The 17,191-nt window shown below is 42.6% G+C and overlaps 1 protein-coding gene across 1 annotated transcript in view; it reads left to right on the forward strand.

The window, feature by feature from the left end:
• Positions 1-15,733, forward strand: part of LOC135549769 (neurexophilin-1-like) — a 53,259-nt gene extending 37,526 nt beyond the window's left edge. The window contains exon 2 of the mRNA XM_064980045.1: positions 13,514-15,733. Coding sequence (XP_064836117.1) covers positions 13,514-14,269 — 756 coding nt within the window. The 3' untranslated portion in view covers positions 14,270-15,733. The remainder of the gene's footprint in view (positions 1-13,513) is intronic.
• Positions 15,734-17,191: the final 1,458 nt, after the last annotated feature.

The raw sequence follows: 17,191 nt of genomic DNA on the forward strand, positions 1-17,191 counted from the left end.
CCGTACACAGAAATGCTGGTTTCAAGCAGCACTAAAGGCAGGGCAGGCCAGGGCTCATGATTGGAGTATTCATTGCAGTGTGTAATGCAGTGTAGACTAGTTTGTTTTACATCATCCCAGCAGGGATTCAGTGCCCCGAAAGCCCGGGTCTGGTGATGTCATTGCTCTGGTAAACGTATTTATTTAGTGTTATATGAACGGGTGGGTCTAATCTTGGATGCTGATTGGTTAAAACCGCATTCCAGCCGGTGACTATTCCACAAGTTACCAGTGTCTAAGGCTATGACGTTGAAATGCCTATTTAGACTGTCCATCTCAATGCGCAATCCATTGTCTCATCAACCCAGCCAGTCAATTTATCAACTTGATCTCCACAATAAAAAGCATCTAGACATTATCTCCCATTTCTTTTAGACTAGCGTTTGGTTTTTAACAGCGGAGATTTGTATTAACCTTGCTGTCTGTTTCTCTGACATTTGCAACATTGTTTCAATATTGAAATCTTTCCAGCTTCTGTTTTAAGTGATTGTGTTAGCTGTGTTGTTGGCTAGCTCCTCTGAACAACAGTGTCCTGATGAGAGAGCAAATCTCCTATACCAGGCGAAATCGTACATCATTGTTACGGATGTATCCAAATGTAAATGTCACTAGAAAACAACTTAAACAAATGGAAATGTAGCTGCTGTTATTCTGGCTGCACTGTTTGATGTGAGAGTAAGTTACCCGTATTTGGCTAGATAGCAAGCAAAGAATAAGAACGTTGCTAGCCAGTATGATAATGGAACATTTAGAATGAACGACTGGGTTGTGTCCATAGATGCAGAACAAAAATAGTTAACGACTGGGTCGCGTCTCTGGCAACCGAACTGATAGAACGAACGACCAGCCAGCTTGGGTAGCAACCTTAGATTTGTGTGGTGACTATAACTTGTGGAAGGATGAAAGAGTATGAATAAATTCATCCAAATAATGTTTATTTGAATATGTTGGTAACCCGTTGTATAAAAGTGATAATGCCCTTGAAGCTGGTTTTCGGGCCTAACAACCCCCGTGCCAATATATCCTTCAAACACCAGCTTCTTGGGCAATATCACTTAAAAGTTTACACTGTTCCAAATGTTCAGACAAAATTATAATATTGTAATCTAAGAGCAACTATTTCCACACATAATACTCAACTAACGCTCGCTATTATACCTGCCTTTTTTGTGATCTCACATCTTTGTGTTTATCTCACACCTTTACCTCCTGAGCAGCCAGTAAACATTCGCCCGTTTCGAGTTTCCTTTTTGCCTCCTCCGCATCCATTTTGGTGTCGATATAAATGTGTATGGAGTTTTTTATAACCATTTTATTGACGTCATTATGATAGGTTATAGGTCAGGCCTTATTGGTCATATGCATAGGATGCTTACGTGTTTCACGTAAAGAGAGCAAGGGTTGCGGAAATAGGGAATGTTTCTCCTCAACAAATTAGGGATATCGGTAACAGAGATGTTCAGTAAGAAAATAAATGGCTGAACTGATATTCAGCGCAAATGAACACTTGCTCTGCTGTGGTGCCTTTTTGCTGCAGTAGGGAGGAGAGCAAGACAACGTGCGCCAGTCACACAAGCTGATTACATTTAAAAGCTCACAGCAAATGCCACTTTTGTCTTCATATATTTGTTCTAGATACCAACATAAAGCACATCAATGGTGGAAGGGAACAAACAGGTTGAAAATGTCCTTTTCGAGTGTGGTTGCTTGGTTGGTTGCTTGGTTGGTTGGAGCTCCAGGTCCTTGATCACCTTAAAACACTGGTCTCTGCTCCACTTCCTTTACTGTATGTCTGAGACTGTGCTTTTCTATCACATTACCTACTTACCGATGCCACAGGGAGCCTATGGTCATTTTACAAACACACACACACACATACACATTCTCTCATCCACACACGCACACACACAGGCACATACACAGTAAGAAGAGTGCTTTAATTGTGCATCTAACAGCCTTCTTACAAGACCATTAGGCAGTTCTAGTGCATGGTCACAATGTGATATTACAGCACTGCTTAACAGCTGTCTTGCTCTCTGCAGTGCCGGCTCTGCTCTCCAGCACCAATGGTTTCAGCCCAAGGCAAGCATACTGAGTAGTCATGCTAGTGATGACTCTGTTTTACGGCCCTGTACTTATAGTAGGGGAATAGAGGACAGGATCCCAACTGTATGAGCCAACATATGGTCAGATGTATAGTGTTTGATCAAATCAATAAGAACTTTGAAATAAAACATTGTTTGTTTTAAGTTTAGTGCCAGAAATCGGGGACTGTTAGCTAATGATGCCCTTGTTGAATGGGTTCTGACTGAATATATAGCAAAAATAATGCATTTGAAGAGGTTGGCAGTAGTGATATTGATTCAAAAGAAAACGGAGTGTTGCTGTTGTTCTGTAAGAAAGAGCAATAGTTTCACATTCTCCATTGAATTCAAGTATTAAAAAAAAGTAATCAATGACAAAAAAAAAATGTTCAGAGGAAATATTTAAATGCATACAAGGTTACAGTGGCTGCAAGGGATGTGGTTAGCTATGAGTATTGTCTTGTGAAGATCCCGTTTCTTATTAGTTACAGCTGGTTAATCAATACTGAAGGAAGATTCTATACTCTCGCTGATACTTTACTCAATTGGAGGTTAACTGTATGTATGCCCAGGGTCACTCCTCCTCTGTCCTTCCTTCTCTCTCCTTCTTATAGAACTGTCGACTCTCCCTCTCTTTCTGTCCCCTTTCTCCATGGTCTTTCATGAGGGCTATTTTCATTCAACCCATTATAGTCGTTCGGACTTCGTTCTTCCCCTAGAATTACATCTCAGGAAAAGCTTTGCAGTTAGTTTCTTTACCATGGATATGATTGGAGGTTTTCAATAAGAGCTCAGTAGAACGTAGGAAGCTCATCTCTTCTCCAATCTTTTGTCGACTCTCTTTTGCAAAAGAAGACTAAATTAGATTTTCTAATATTAACATCAACTCAGTCGTCCAATAGGCTAAGTAGAAGGTTGTTTTTTAACCGTATGAAATTTGTGTCGTGTGAAAATATAAACCATATAATTTCATTGTAAAGTTTCGTTGTGGTATATGTTAAGTATGAGCAATACCTTCACTTTTTTGGCAGACCTTAAGTAGGACAACTTTATATGTGTGATATCATGTCATGTTATTCAAGTATGAAACTCTTTAATGTACTGCGGTGAATGTCATAGCTCAAACTATGGTTGATGTCCTGGTAATGAACTTACGACTAGTGCAACCTTGATTTCTGCTAATCAGTACTCAGATGTAGCAATAATAATTATAATCATGTTAATTATTACATTTTGATAGTTTAATTTGATCATATAGTCTTCTCTCATGCTCATCATTAACATGCACATCCTAAACTGGGGTCACAAGGCACAGTATTTCCCCTGCCATTGTCACGGTTTTCTATATGCGAAGGAGAGTCGGACCAAAATGCGGCGTGTCTATTGCAATCCATGTTTAATGAAACTGAATAAACACGAATAAATACAAAAAACAATAAACGTAACGAAAACCAAAACAGCCAAATACTGGTGCAAACTAGCACACGACAGACAAAAGGACAATCACCCACAAAACCCAACTCCAAACAGGCTACCTAAATATGGTTCCCAATCAGAGACAATGACTAACACCTGCCTCTGATTGAGAACCATATCAGGCCAAACACAGAAACAGACAAACCAGACACACAACATAGAATGCCCACTCAGATCACACCAAACTGACCAAACAAAACATATAAACATACAAAGCAAACTATGGTCAGGGTGTGACAGCCATTATGTACTGTAGGTTGAACCAAACTCTGTTGCCCTCCACATAGAATCATTTTGTTTCAATTTAAGATATTGCTAAAGGGCTCTGGATATTGATTTCAGGGGGTGTTAATAAGGGGTGTGTTTATCTGTTAGACTAAAGGCTGACATGTTGTCACCCCTATCTGTGGTGTTTGCATTAAGTCTTAGACCATGTCTTCATTTGTTTAAACAGAACGATACGGTACTTAACTATAGCCACACAATCAATGTTCTCTTTATTAGAATATATACTGTAGCATCACAGCACTGTAAAGACTTTTAATATTCCATAGATGAAAACAGTCTGCCATCGCTAAAGGACAGTAAATATTGGTTTTCCAGCCTAAGGAGCTATAGATTGCTGTTGTAGTTAATAGTGCAATATGTAGAAATCACTCCGTCGTTCCCTGGTTGTTAAAATTCTAATATTTTGCCTAATTTTAGTTTGTGACAAAACAAACAAGTATAGTGTAGAGAATCATTGTTTAAAGCACATAGAACAGGTCTACCGCTTCTTAGACTTGCTTTCAATGAGAATGACGAATTTAGATAGAACTCACATTCTATGTGACTTTGGCCGGGTCGCCAAAATGTTACATATTGCAGCTTTCTATATCTTTTTAGACTGAATCAGTTGTATCAATTTTAAGGCATCCATTTTGTTCTCAAACTCTTAATGAATTTGGACTATGCTGCTTTCTATTGGTGTTCTCTGTTTGCTATTAGTTGAAGAAAAACTTCCACTCCATCATATCTTCTGGACCCTATTACCTTTATAGTGCAATACTTTTGACCAGACCTCTATGTAGTGGGCTTGGCTGGGCAAAACAAGTGCCCAACTGCATATAGGAAATAGGGTGCTATTTCAGAATCACCAGTAAATTATGTATGAGGGGATTTTGGCATGTCATTGGTGATAGCAGTCCATTCAGAGATGAGTTGTGATGGTTATCAGGTAGCTGAGATGTGATGGTTATCAGGTAGCTGAGAAGTGATGGTTCTCAGGTAGCTGAGATGTGATGGTTATCAGGTAGCTGAGATGTGATGGTTATAAGTTAGCTGAGATGTGATGGTTATCAAGTAGCTGAGATGTGATAGTTATCAGGTTGCTGGGATGTGATGGTTATCAGGTTGCTGGGATGTGATGGTTATCAGCTAGCTGAGATGTGATGGTTATCAGGTAGCTGAGATGTGATGGTTGTCAGGTAGCTGAGATGTGATGGCTAACAGCTCGCTGAGTTGTGATGATTATCAGCTAGCTGAGTTGTGATGGTTATCGGCTAACTGAGTTGTGATGGTTTTCGGATAGCTGAGTTGTGATGGTTATCAGCTGGCTGAGTTGTGATGGTTATCTGCTAGCTGAGTTGTGATGGTTATCCGCTAGCTGAGATGTGATGGTTATCAGCTAGCTGAGTTGTGATGGTTATCCGCTAGCTGAGATGTGATGGCTAACAGCTCGCTGAGTTGTGATGATTATCAGCTAGCTGAGTTGTGATGGTTATTGGCTATCTGAGTTGTGATGTTATCGGTTAGCTGAGTTGTGATGGTTATCGGCTAGCTGAGATGTGATGGGAATCGGCTAGCTGAGATGTGATGCGTATCGGCTAGCTGAGATGTGATGGTTATCAGCTAGCTGAATTGTGATGGTTATCGGCTAGCTGAGATGTGATGGGAATCGGCTAGCTGAGATGTGATGGGTATCAGCTAGCTGAGATGTGATGGGTGTCAGCAAGCTGAGATGTGATGTTTATCAGGTAGCTGAGTTGTGAGGGTTATCAGGTAGCTGAGGTGTGATAGTTCTCAGGTAGCTGAGATGTGATGGTTATCAGCTAGCTGAGTTGTGATGGGCATTGGGTAGCTGAGATGTGTTGGGTATCAGGTAGCTGAGATGTGATTGCATATCAGCTAGCTGAGTTGTGATGGTTATCAGCAGGCTGATTTGTGATGGTTATCAGCTAGCTGAGTTGTGATGGTTATCAGCTAGCTGAGTTGTGATGGCCATTAGGTAGCTGAGATGTGATGGGTATCAGGTAGCTGAGATGTGATGGGTATCAGGTAGCTGAGGTGTGATAGTTATCAGGTAGCTGAGATGTGATGGTTATCAGGTAGCTGAGATGTGATGGTTATTAGCTAGCTGAGTTGTGATGGTTATCAGCTAGCTGAGTTGTGATGGGCATTGGGTAGCTGAGATGTGATGGGTATCAGGTAGCTGAGGTGTGATAGTTATCAGGTAGCTGAGATGTGATGGTTATCAGGTAGCTGATTTGTGATGGTTATCAGCTAGCTGAGTTGTGATGGGTTTCAGCTAGCTGAGTTGTGATGGTTATCAGCAGGCTGAGTTGTGATGGCCATTAGGTAGCTGAGATGTGATGGGTATCAGGTAGCTGAGTTGTGATGGCCATTAGGTAGCTGAGATGTGATGGTATCGGGTAGCTGAGATGTGATTGGTATCAGGTCGCTGAGTTGTGATGGTTATCAGCTAGCTGAGTTGTGATGGTTATCAGCTAGCTGAGTTTTGATGGTTATCAGCTAGCTGAGTTGTGATGGTTATCAGCTAGCTGAGTTGTGATGGTTATCAGGTAGCTGAGTTGTGATGGTTATCAGGTAGCTGAGTTGTGATGGTTATCGGCTAGCTGAGTTGTGAGGGTTATCGGCTAGCTGATTTGTGATTGTTTTCGGCTTGCTGAGTTGTGATGGTTATCTGCTTGCCGAGTTGTGATGGTTATCCGCTAGCTGAGTTGTGATGGTTATCAGCTAGCTGAGTTGTAATGGTTATCAGGTAGCTGAGTTGTGATGGTTATCTGCTTGCTGAGTTGTGAGGGTTATCGGGTAGCTGAGTTGTGATGGTTATCGGCTAGCTGAGTTGTGAGGGTTATCGGCTAGCTGATTTGTGATTGTTTTCGGCTTGCTGAGTTGTGATGGTTATCCGCTAGCTGAGTTGTGATGGTTATCAGCTAGCTGAGTTGTGATGGTTATCCGCAAGCTGAGTTGTGATGGTTATCGGCTATCTAAGTTGTGATGCTATCGGTTAGCTGAGTTGTGATGGTTATCGGTTAGCTGAGATGTAATGCGTATCGGCTAGCTGAGATGTGTTGGGTATCAGGTAGCTGAGTTGTGATGGTTATCAGCTAGCTGAGTTGTGATGGTTATCAGCTAGCTGAGTTGTAATGGTTATCAGGTAGCTGAGTTGTGATGGTTATCAGGTAGCTGAGTTGTGAGGGTTATCAGAAGGCTGATTTGTGATGGTTATCAGGTAGCTGAGATGTGATGGTTATCAGGTAGCTGAAATGTGATGGTTATCAGGTAGCTGAGTTGTGATGGTTATCAGCTAGCTGAGTTGTGATGGTTATCAGCTAGCTGAGTTGTAATGGTTATCAGGTAGCTGAGTTGTGATGGTTATCTGCTTGCTGAGTTGTGAGGGTTATCAGGTAGCTGAGTTGTGATGGTTATCGGCTAGCTGAGTTGTGAGGGTTATAGGCTAGCTGATTTGTGATTGTTTTCGGCTTGCTGAGTTGTGATGGTTATCTGCTTGCTGAGTTGTGAGGGTTTTCCGCTAGCTGAGTTGTGATGGTTATCCGCTAGCTGAGTTGTGATGGTTATCTGCTTGCTGAGTTCTGATGGTTATCCGCTAGCTGAGTTGTGATGGTTATCAGGTAGCTGAGTTGTGAGGGTTATCCGCTAGCTGAGTTGTGATGGTTATCCGCTAGCTGAGTTGTGATGGTTATCTGCTTGCTGAGTTCTGATGGTTATCCGCTAGCTGAGTTGTGATGGTTATCAGGTAGCTGAGTTGTGAGGGTTATCAGGTAGCTGAGTTGTGATGCTTATCGGCTAGCTGAGTTGTGAGGGTTATCGGCTAGCTGATTTGTGATTGTTTTCGGCTTGCTGAGTTGTGATGGTTATCTGCTTGCCGAGTTGTGATGGTTATCCGCTAGCTGAGTTGTGATGGTTATCAGCTAGCTGAGTTGTAATGGTTATCAGGTAGCTGAGTTGTGATGGTTATCTGCTTGCTGAGTTGTGAGGGTTATCGGGTAGCTGAGTTGTGATGGTTATCGGCTAGCTGAGTTGTGAGGGTTATCGGCTAGCTGATTTGTGATTGTTTTCGGCTTGCTGAGTTGTGATGGTTATCTGCTTGCTGAGTTGTGATGGTTATCCGCTAGCTGAGTTGTGATGGTTATCTGCTAGCTGAGTTGTGATGGTTATCCGCTAGCTGAGTTGTGATGGTTATCAGCTAGCTGAGTTGTGATGGTTATCCGCAAGCTGAGTTGTGATGGTTATCGGCTATCTAAGTTGTGATGCTATCGGTTAGCTGAGTTGTGATGGTTATCGGTTAGCTGAGATGTGATGCGTATCGGCTAGCTGAGATGTGTTGGGTATCAGGTAGCTGAGTTGTGATGGTTATCAGCTAGCTGAGTTGTGATGATTATCAGCTAGCTGAGTTGTAATGGTTATCAGGTAGCTGAGTTGTGATGGTTATCAGGTAGCTGAGTTGTGAGGGTTATCAGAAGGCTGATTTGTGATGGTTATCAGGTAGCTGAGATGTGATGGTTATCAGGTAGCTGAAATGTGATGGTTATCAGGTAGCTGCGTTGTGATGTTTATCAGCTAGCTGAGTTGTGATGGTTATCAGCTAGCTGAGTTGTAATGGTTATCAGGTAGCTGAGTTGTGATGGTTATCTGCTTGCTGAGTTGTGAGGGTTATCAGGTAGCTGAGTTCTGATGGTTATCCGCTAGCTGAGTTGTGATGGTTATCGGCTATCTGAGTTGTGATGCTATCGGTTAGCTGAGTTGTGATGGTTATCGGTTAGCTGAGATGTGATGCGTATCGGCTAGCTGAGATGTGTTGGGTATAAGGTAGCTGAGATGTGATGGGTATCAGGTAGCTGAGATGTGATGCATATCAGCTAGCTGAGTTGTGATGGTTATCAGAAGACTGATTTGTGATGGTTATCAGGTAGCTGAAATGTGATGGTTATCAGGTAGCTGAGTTGTGATGGTTATCAGCTAGCTGAGTTGTGATGGTTATCAGCTAGCTGAGGTTTGATGGTTATCAGCTAGCTGAGTTGTGATGGTTATCAGCTAGCTGAGTTGTGATGGTTATCAGGTAGCTGAGTTGTGATGGTTATCAGGTAGCTGAGTTGTGATGGTTATCAGCAGGCTGATTTGTGATGGTTATCAGCTAGCTGAGTTGTGATGGTTATCAGCTAGCTGAGTTGTGATGGCCATTAGGTAGCTGAGATGTGATGGGTTTCAGCTAGCTGAGATGTGATGGGTATCAGGTCGCTGAGTTGTGATGGTTATCAGCTAGCTGAGTTGTGATGGTTATCAGCTAGCTGAGTTGTGATGGCTATCAGCTCACTGAGTTGTGATGGCTATCAGCTAGCTGAGTTGTGATGGCTATCAGCTAGCTGAGTTTTGATGGTTATCAGCTAGCTGAGTTGTGATGGTTATCAGCTAGCTGAGTTGTGATGGTTATCAGGTAGTTGAGTTGTGATGGTTATCAGGTAGCTGAAATGTGATGGTTATCAGGTAGCTGAGTTGTGATGGTTATCAGCTAGCTGAGTTGTGATGGTTATCAGCTAGCTGAGTTGTAATGGTAATCAGGTAGCTGAGTTGTAATGGTTATCAGGTAGCTGAGTTGTGAGGGTTATCAGGTAGCTGAGTTGTGATGGTTATCGGCTAGCTGAGTTGTGAGGGTTATCTGCTTGCTGAGTTGTGAGGGTTATCCGCTAGCTGAGTTGTGATGGTTATCCGCTAGCTGAGTTCTGATGGTTATCCGCTAGCTGAGTTGTGATGGTTATCAGCTAGCTGAGTTGTGATGGTTATCAGCTAGCTGAGTTGTGATGGTTATCCGCTAGCTGAGTTGTGATGGTTATCGGCTATCTGAGTTGTGATGCTATCGGTTAGCTGAGTTGTGATGGTTATCGGTTAGCTGAGATGTGATGCGTATCGGCTAGCTGAGATGTGTTGGGTATAAGGTAGCTGAGATGTGATGGGTATCAGGTAGCTGAGATGTGATGCATATCAGCTAGCTGAGTTGTGATGGTTATCAGAAGACTGATTTGTGATGGTTATCAGGTAGCTGAAATGTGATGGTTATCAGGTAGCTGAGTTGTGATGGTTATCAGCTAGCTGAGTTGTGATGGTTATCAGCTAGCTGAGGTTTGATGGTTATCAGCTAGCTGAGTTGTGATGGTTATCAGCTAGCTGAGTTGTGATGGTTATCAGGTAGCTGAGTTGTGATGGTTATCAGGTAGCTGAGTTGTGATGGTTATCAGCAGGCTGATTTGTGATGGTTATCAGCTAGCTGAGTTGTGATGGTTATCAGCTAGCTGAGTTGTGATGGCCATTAGGTAGCTGAGATGTGATGGGTTTCAGCTAGCTGAGATGTGATGGGTATCAGGTCGCTGAGTTGTGATGGTTATCCGCTAGCTGAGTTGTGATGGTTATCAGCTAGCTGAGTTGTGATGGCTATCAGCTCACTGAGTTGTGATGGCTATCAGCTAGCTGAGTTGTGATGGCTATCAGCTAGCTGAGTTTTGATGGTTATCAGCTAGCTGAGTTGTGATGGTTATCAGCTAGCTGAGTTGTGATGGTTATCAGGTAGTTGAGTTGTGATGGTTATCAGGTAGCTGAAATGTGATGGTTATCAGGTAGCTGAGTTGTGATGGTTATCAGCTAGCTGAGTTGTGATGGTTATCAGCTAGCTGAGTTGTAATGGTAATCAGGTAGCTGAGTTGTAATGGTTTTCAGGTAGCTGAGTTGTGAGGGTTATCAGGTAGCTGAGTTGTGATGGTTATCGGCTAGCTGAGTTGTGAGGGTTATCGGCTAGCTGATTTGTGATTGTTTTCGGCTTGCTGAGTTGTGATGGTTATCTGCTTGCCGAGTTGTGATGGTTATCCGCTAGCTGAGTTGTGATGGTTATCTGCTTGCTGAGTTGTGATGGTTATCCGCTAGCTGAGTTGTGATGGTTATCAGCTAGCTGAGTTGTGATGGTTATCCGCTAGCTGAGTTGTGATGGTTATCGGCTATCTGAGTTGTGATGCTATCGGTTAGCTGAGTTGTGATGGTTATCGGTTAGCTGAGATGTGATGCGTATCGGCTAGCTGAGATGTGATGGGTATCAGGTAGCTGAGATGTGATGGTTATCAGCTAGCTGAAATGTGATGGTTATCAGCTAGCTGAGTTGTGATGGGTATCAGGTAGCTGAGATGTGATGTGTATCAGGTTGCTGAGATGTGATGGTTATCAGCTAGCTGAAATGTGATGGTTATCAGCTAGCTGAGTTGTGATGGTTATCAGAGAAAGACTAACAGTATTGTGACCTGGAGTGGAGGTCAACCAGCCACTATAGGTGCACATTAGTCCTCTTGCTGCTTGTGTCAAATGGTATCCTGCTATAGTGCGTGTGTGTGTTTGTGTGTGTGTTTGTGCATTTATGGGTTCATGTGTGCGTACATGTATGTGTGTGTCATTCCATAGCATCTGCTGTTGATGATTGATGAACCACTGTGTCGACTGCTGTTGCATTGTGTAATGACTTACATCCTGAACACACAGAGCATGTACAGCTCTCTCTGACCCAGCCATCTCCCTATACCTATAGCCTAGGCCCAGGGGAAGCCATCTGTCTGAGCCTGGCCTATAGTCAGCTGTGAGGCTCAGGCCTCTGCTGGCCAGAGTGCTGTCCATGTTTACCAGATGCACCATCCGTCCCCCAAGGTAAACTACCCATCTGGCAGCACTGAGCCTCAGCAGACACACTGGCCCATGGCCCAAAGCATGCTGTAAAATGGAGTCAAACACATTGGCCCAAGGCCCAAAGCATGCTGGATGATGAAGTCAGATAAACTGCCCAAAGCTTCGTAGATTGATGTGTGTGTGTATATTGTGTGGTGGCTGTCTATAGAGGACAATGGACAAACAGTAAGTATGGATAAATATCCACATTTTAGTGTGCCATCACATCATGCAAATGAATGAGCTCAACAACAACAAAAAATACACATGATTGCATATGCTATTAAAGGCAACGGAAAGGGAACGGGGGATACCTAGTCAGTTGTGCAACTGAATGCATTCAACTGAAATGTGTCTTCCGCATTTAACCCAACCCCTCTGAATTTAGAGCGTTGCGGAGGGCTGCCTTAATCAATATCCATGTATTCGGCCCTGTTCAGTAGGCTAATCTTCCTTCATATTTTATCTCAATTAATCTGTAAACATTTCCATTGACTTAGACCAGATGCAGAGAAGATTTCTGATCAATAAATTTGTATTGTAATCTCCTCATGTAATCAATGAAATCGTGTATGTTTAGTAGCAATATGTAGTTTAATGGGAACTAATGAATTTGGTATTTCAAGGTATTTCAAGCAGTCAGGGATTAAGGCTATTCTTCATATGCAGGTTCAGAGTGGAATACTGTACCCATTACTCTGTAGTCAATAGAAACAAGGCTAAAATAGAGGTTGTAAAATGTCACTTGTAAGTACTATAATTATTCATTATAATCCACATAATTATTCACATTTCTAGTTGCTGCAGAATTATTTTCCTGTTGTAGCAAACTGGCTCAAATTAAGATCCTACTTCTGGCCAGTGCGCAAAGAACGCTTCCTACAGAAATGATATGATAATGTTCTACTCTACTCCAAGCCAGGTTCAAATGGCTTTTAATGTGCAATTCAAAACACACCCCAGGTCATTCAACGTTTTGATTTTGTTTCTTTTTTTTTCTCTACACCAAGCGCCTTATGGGAACCATATAGGCATATTTTCCCCCTACACAATGATATGTTTAAACTGGTCTGTAGGGAGGAAGTAAATTCATGTCCAAAGAGCAAACTTATTGGTAGCGAAACCTTATTTTCTACATATCGACCCCGGAGTGCCTCAGCCCACAAAATGCAAAAACCCTGGGCAAGACAGATCTGCTGTCATGTCTTACAGTAGAAATCGGCCAATCAATGTCACTTTCCACCGCCGGGGCCTGAATGAACCTAATTCCGCTCATCTTGGCTAAATGGTGAAATCCTGGGGGTTCATCAATCATCAATCCAAGCAGCGCTCTGTGTTTAATAGTCTGGTCTTTATTCACTGAATAGCCACTGCATTTATCTATCTGGGGGAGCCAAGTGGAAATCCCTTCTACTATCTGACTGAGAGAGAGAGAGAGAGAGAGAGAGAGAGAGAGAGAGAGAGAGAGAGAGAGAGAGAGAGAGAGAGAGAGAGAGAGAGAGAGAGAGAGAGAGAGAGAGAGAGAGAGAGAGAGAGAGAGAGAGAGAGAGAGAGAGAGAGAGAGAGAGAGAGAGAGAGAGAGAGAGAGAGAGAGAGAGATCTGTCTCTCACATTCTAACTCCCAAATGGGGGCTGTCTGCTACTTTTTTAAATTGAAGATCGTTGGAAGATGGATTACCAGTATCTCCCCACTTTAGAATCCCTTTTGATCTGTCAGTTTTGTAGAAAGCTGTGTGCTGGGCCTGAATGTGAAGTCTATATTTTCCGAATCTGATATTAATATCTGCTGATGTGTCTCGTTGCCTGTTTAGATAAATGTTTAATTGTCTCTAGTACTACCGTGTCTCCTGTAACAGCCTCTAAATGTATGACAAACCAGTTAGAGAAACGTATCTCCTCTTCTCTCTTTGTTTCAGGTGACAAGTGTACATGCTTCCAAGGGAGACCTCCTCAAATCGGGCAGCCCCAAGTCAACGTTAAAACACATATGGACAGAAAGCGGCAAGGACCTGTCAATCAGCAGGTTGCTGTCACAGACTCTCCATGGCAAAGAGAACACCACGGCCCTGGACCTGCGCTATGACACCCCGGAGCCCTACTCCGAGCAGGACCTCTGGGACTGGCTGAGGAACTCCACCGACCTCCATGATTCTAGACCTAGAGCCAAACGGCGGCCTATGGTCAAGACAGGCAAGTTCAAGAAGATGTTTGGCTGGGGAGACTTCCACTCCAACATCAAGACAGTCAAGCTCAACCTCCTCATCACCGGGAAGATTGTGGACCACGGTAACGGGACCTTCAGCGTCTACTTCAGACACAACTCCACAGGCCAGGGAAACGTGTCTGTGAGTCTCGTCCCGCCAACGAAGATCGTGGAGTTCGACGTGGCAGCCCAGCAGTCCGTGATTGACGCCAAGGACTCCAAGTCCTTCAACTGCCGCATCGAGTACGAGAAGGTGGAGAAGGGTGCCAGGAACACGCTGTGTAACTTCGACCCGTCCAAGACATGTTACCAGGAGCAGACTCAGAGTCACGTCTCCTGGCTCTGTTCCAAGCCCTTTAAAGTAATCTGCATCTACATCTCCTTCTACAGCACTGACTACAAGCTGGTGCAGAAAGTCTGTCCGGACTACAACTACCACAGTGAAACTCCCTACTTCCCCTCTGGCTGACCACTCCCACAACAACAACCCCAATGTTGAGCAGGAAGTTACTTAGTGGGGCTTCTTATTTTTCCCCACCCAGAGAAATATATGTTAGCTGTAATGTTCTGAACATAAAAGAATGTGTAAAATGAATTAATTACCTATATATGAAATGAAGACTTTTGATGACAATACAGAAAGTAAAGATTTATGGGAGCAGTACTTTTTTTATTTCAAATGTTGTGCAAAACCATTATTATTTGTATAATTATAATTATGTTATTAGTATACAAATACTATGACTAAACAAATAATATTGATTATAATCCATTTGTTTTATTGTTTTCATACCTTTTTTCCATCAATGATTTCATAGATGCATAATGTGTACATATTTGAGGTTGATAGTTCCATTTGTAACTAAGTGAAATCAGCATTTCATTTAAGTCTTATTAGTTTGTAACAACTTTTTATGTTATGTTAGGTAAATTTGCTTGGTCCAGTTTTTTTCTAAATGCCTAGATTTTCTCCTTTTAGTATTTCTTACTTTGCTCCTTAGGGCCAACTTTCTGCATGAAAGTTCAGTTCTGTGAGATACCAATTGGACTGCAACGTACAGGATCCTGTGTTTTGTTTGCACCTGCAATACTCTTCATTCAAAGTAGTTCAATTCTGCTCTCTCAGAAATAACAGTCCAGACTCTTATCCTTGAAGGCCTTCAAGATCCCCACACATTTCCAAACCCTGCGACCCCAAAGGCGAGAGAGCTGAAGAAGAGGAGTGTGTCGGTGTGCAATCGAAGCATCGGGTGGAGATGGTCCCATGGCCTGACGGACTTAGCATTGAGCTAGCATTGAGCAGGCTTCTCCCGCAGGCATGTTTTATAAAAAATAAATTAAGCATTTTACATGTTCAGAAATGATTCTGTTCATTCTTCAGCTTATTTGGAGTGTCCCTGTATAAATCTTGGCTCAGATTATTATTAGAAAATCACAGCCTTATTAGGTTTATTGTTAATATTCAGTTATGATTGACTTGGGGCTTTGCTCATTGTCATTGACTTAATAAAACATGTAATGTAATGAATTTTATGTCTTAGAGATCCTAATTTGTATGAATGGTTTGTATTGTACATAGTTTATCCCGAATTGACCTGCGTATATGCCCCCAGAAAGTTGTCTCCCTCTTCCCACAAACTCTCTCTTTCTCGTTCTCTCCTTCTCTTGCTCTCTCGCTCTCACTCACTCACTCTCTCTCCCTTTCTCTCTCATTCCATTAATACTCATTATTGGTCCCTCAAACAAAGACACTGATGTTGCTGATGATGTAGACGTGAATCCTTGAAAACAGCTACCCTGTACATACGCTGTAGAACTGTCTAAATATATTATACGTACTCATCAACTGTATGACTAAAACATTTATTTATGGGGGACGGATGGGATGGAGGTGTACATATGAATAAAAATACTGTATGTTTTATCAGTTTAATGTTCTTGAGTGTGATTTCTTTATATGCATGTCTCAATGATTATAATGATGGTAGGATTTCAAGGTCAATAGATATTAAGGATATCTCAATTGCCAGACATTGAAGCATGTACAATAATTATTCTCAACATAATTGAGTCTTCCAACATGCTGTACCTAATAGTGCATGGTATACATTTAATCGATTCCCTCAGTATTCACACATCTCACTCCAAAGATACAGATCAAACTGAGCTCCATGCTTTTCTTAGCGCATCATAATGTCACATAATCTTTAACATTTTAATAAGATATATAAAAATAAATGTTATCCTGATCTACCATTCCTTATAGAGCCTATAAATTCCGGAACTTCTTAGAATTGGTTCTTGATCTTCCTGATCAAGACAAGTACCAAACTTTTTCCAACTTCATCAAAGCAAGACTGATCACACCATTCATCCAAATTCACTCCAAGAGCAATCAGAAGACCATACAATACATTTACAGTAAGCTCTATACTTCCTGAATTTAAGCTTCAATTCTTCCCAGAGTCGCTCTGGTCTATGATACCGTGTTTTCCTTATAGTCTACAGAGAGAAGTTGTGCATGGAAGCCAAGTTGTGTTCCAGTCCCTGTGAGAGAGATTGAGGAGATTGTGAGTGAGTGCCGTTTGGAGTCAATAGCAGATAGCAGCGTCTGTTGTGGGACTCCTCGGTGCAGTGGCACCTGCCATGGAAGCCTCGTAGTCGGCAGTTAGGATCAGCACTCGGCTTTACAGCGATTAGAACCCTCTGGAGGAGAAATACGCTCCTCGCTGCGTTTATCTGGCTCACAATTTATCAGTAATTAAAGTGTGTGCCAGGTTTGTGTGTTCATCGGCTGTCTGCAGGGTGCTTTTACAGCCGGCCTCATTAAGGAGTAGGCCTCCTAAAGTTTAGCCCTGAATTATTCACTTTTAACAAGTCTACAGGGATGTACTCTAATGTGTGATATTTGGCATATGTTTTGAACGTATACACTCAAACATACTGTATTACTGACAAATTGCTCCACAAGGAATAGTAGTGTAACGACCCTGGGTTTATAAGCGCGGAAATCGACGCTGCCCCTGGAGCTTGCTGTTGCGGCACAGTCGATAGCGCGCCGGACCTCGTACTCGAAGATCGAAGGATCGAGACCTGCTCTCTGCCTGTTTCATTACACTGGTGTCAGAAGTGATCGGACCTCGCATCCACGACAGGGCATGTACTTAGCCGGTGAGCGCGTCTTAGAGTCGCAAGCTCTTTGAAAGGAGGGAGTTGTGTAACGACCCTGACTTTATAAGCGCGGAAATAGCCTTTGCCGTTTAGTCGATAGCGCGCCGGACCTCGGGCTCGCAGCTCCCTGCTGTCTACATGTGTGTATACAGCCACTATCTTTATCGATAAGATTCAGATTGAATTTATCTGACCACACGAATCGAGACAATATTAAATG

The sequence above is a fragment of the Oncorhynchus masou genome, chromosome 12, assembly GCF_036934945.1.
Source record: "Oncorhynchus masou masou isolate Uvic2021 chromosome 12, UVic_Omas_1.1, whole genome shotgun sequence".
Classification (NCBI taxonomy): Eukaryota; Metazoa; Chordata; class Actinopteri; order Salmoniformes; family Salmonidae; genus Oncorhynchus; species Oncorhynchus masou.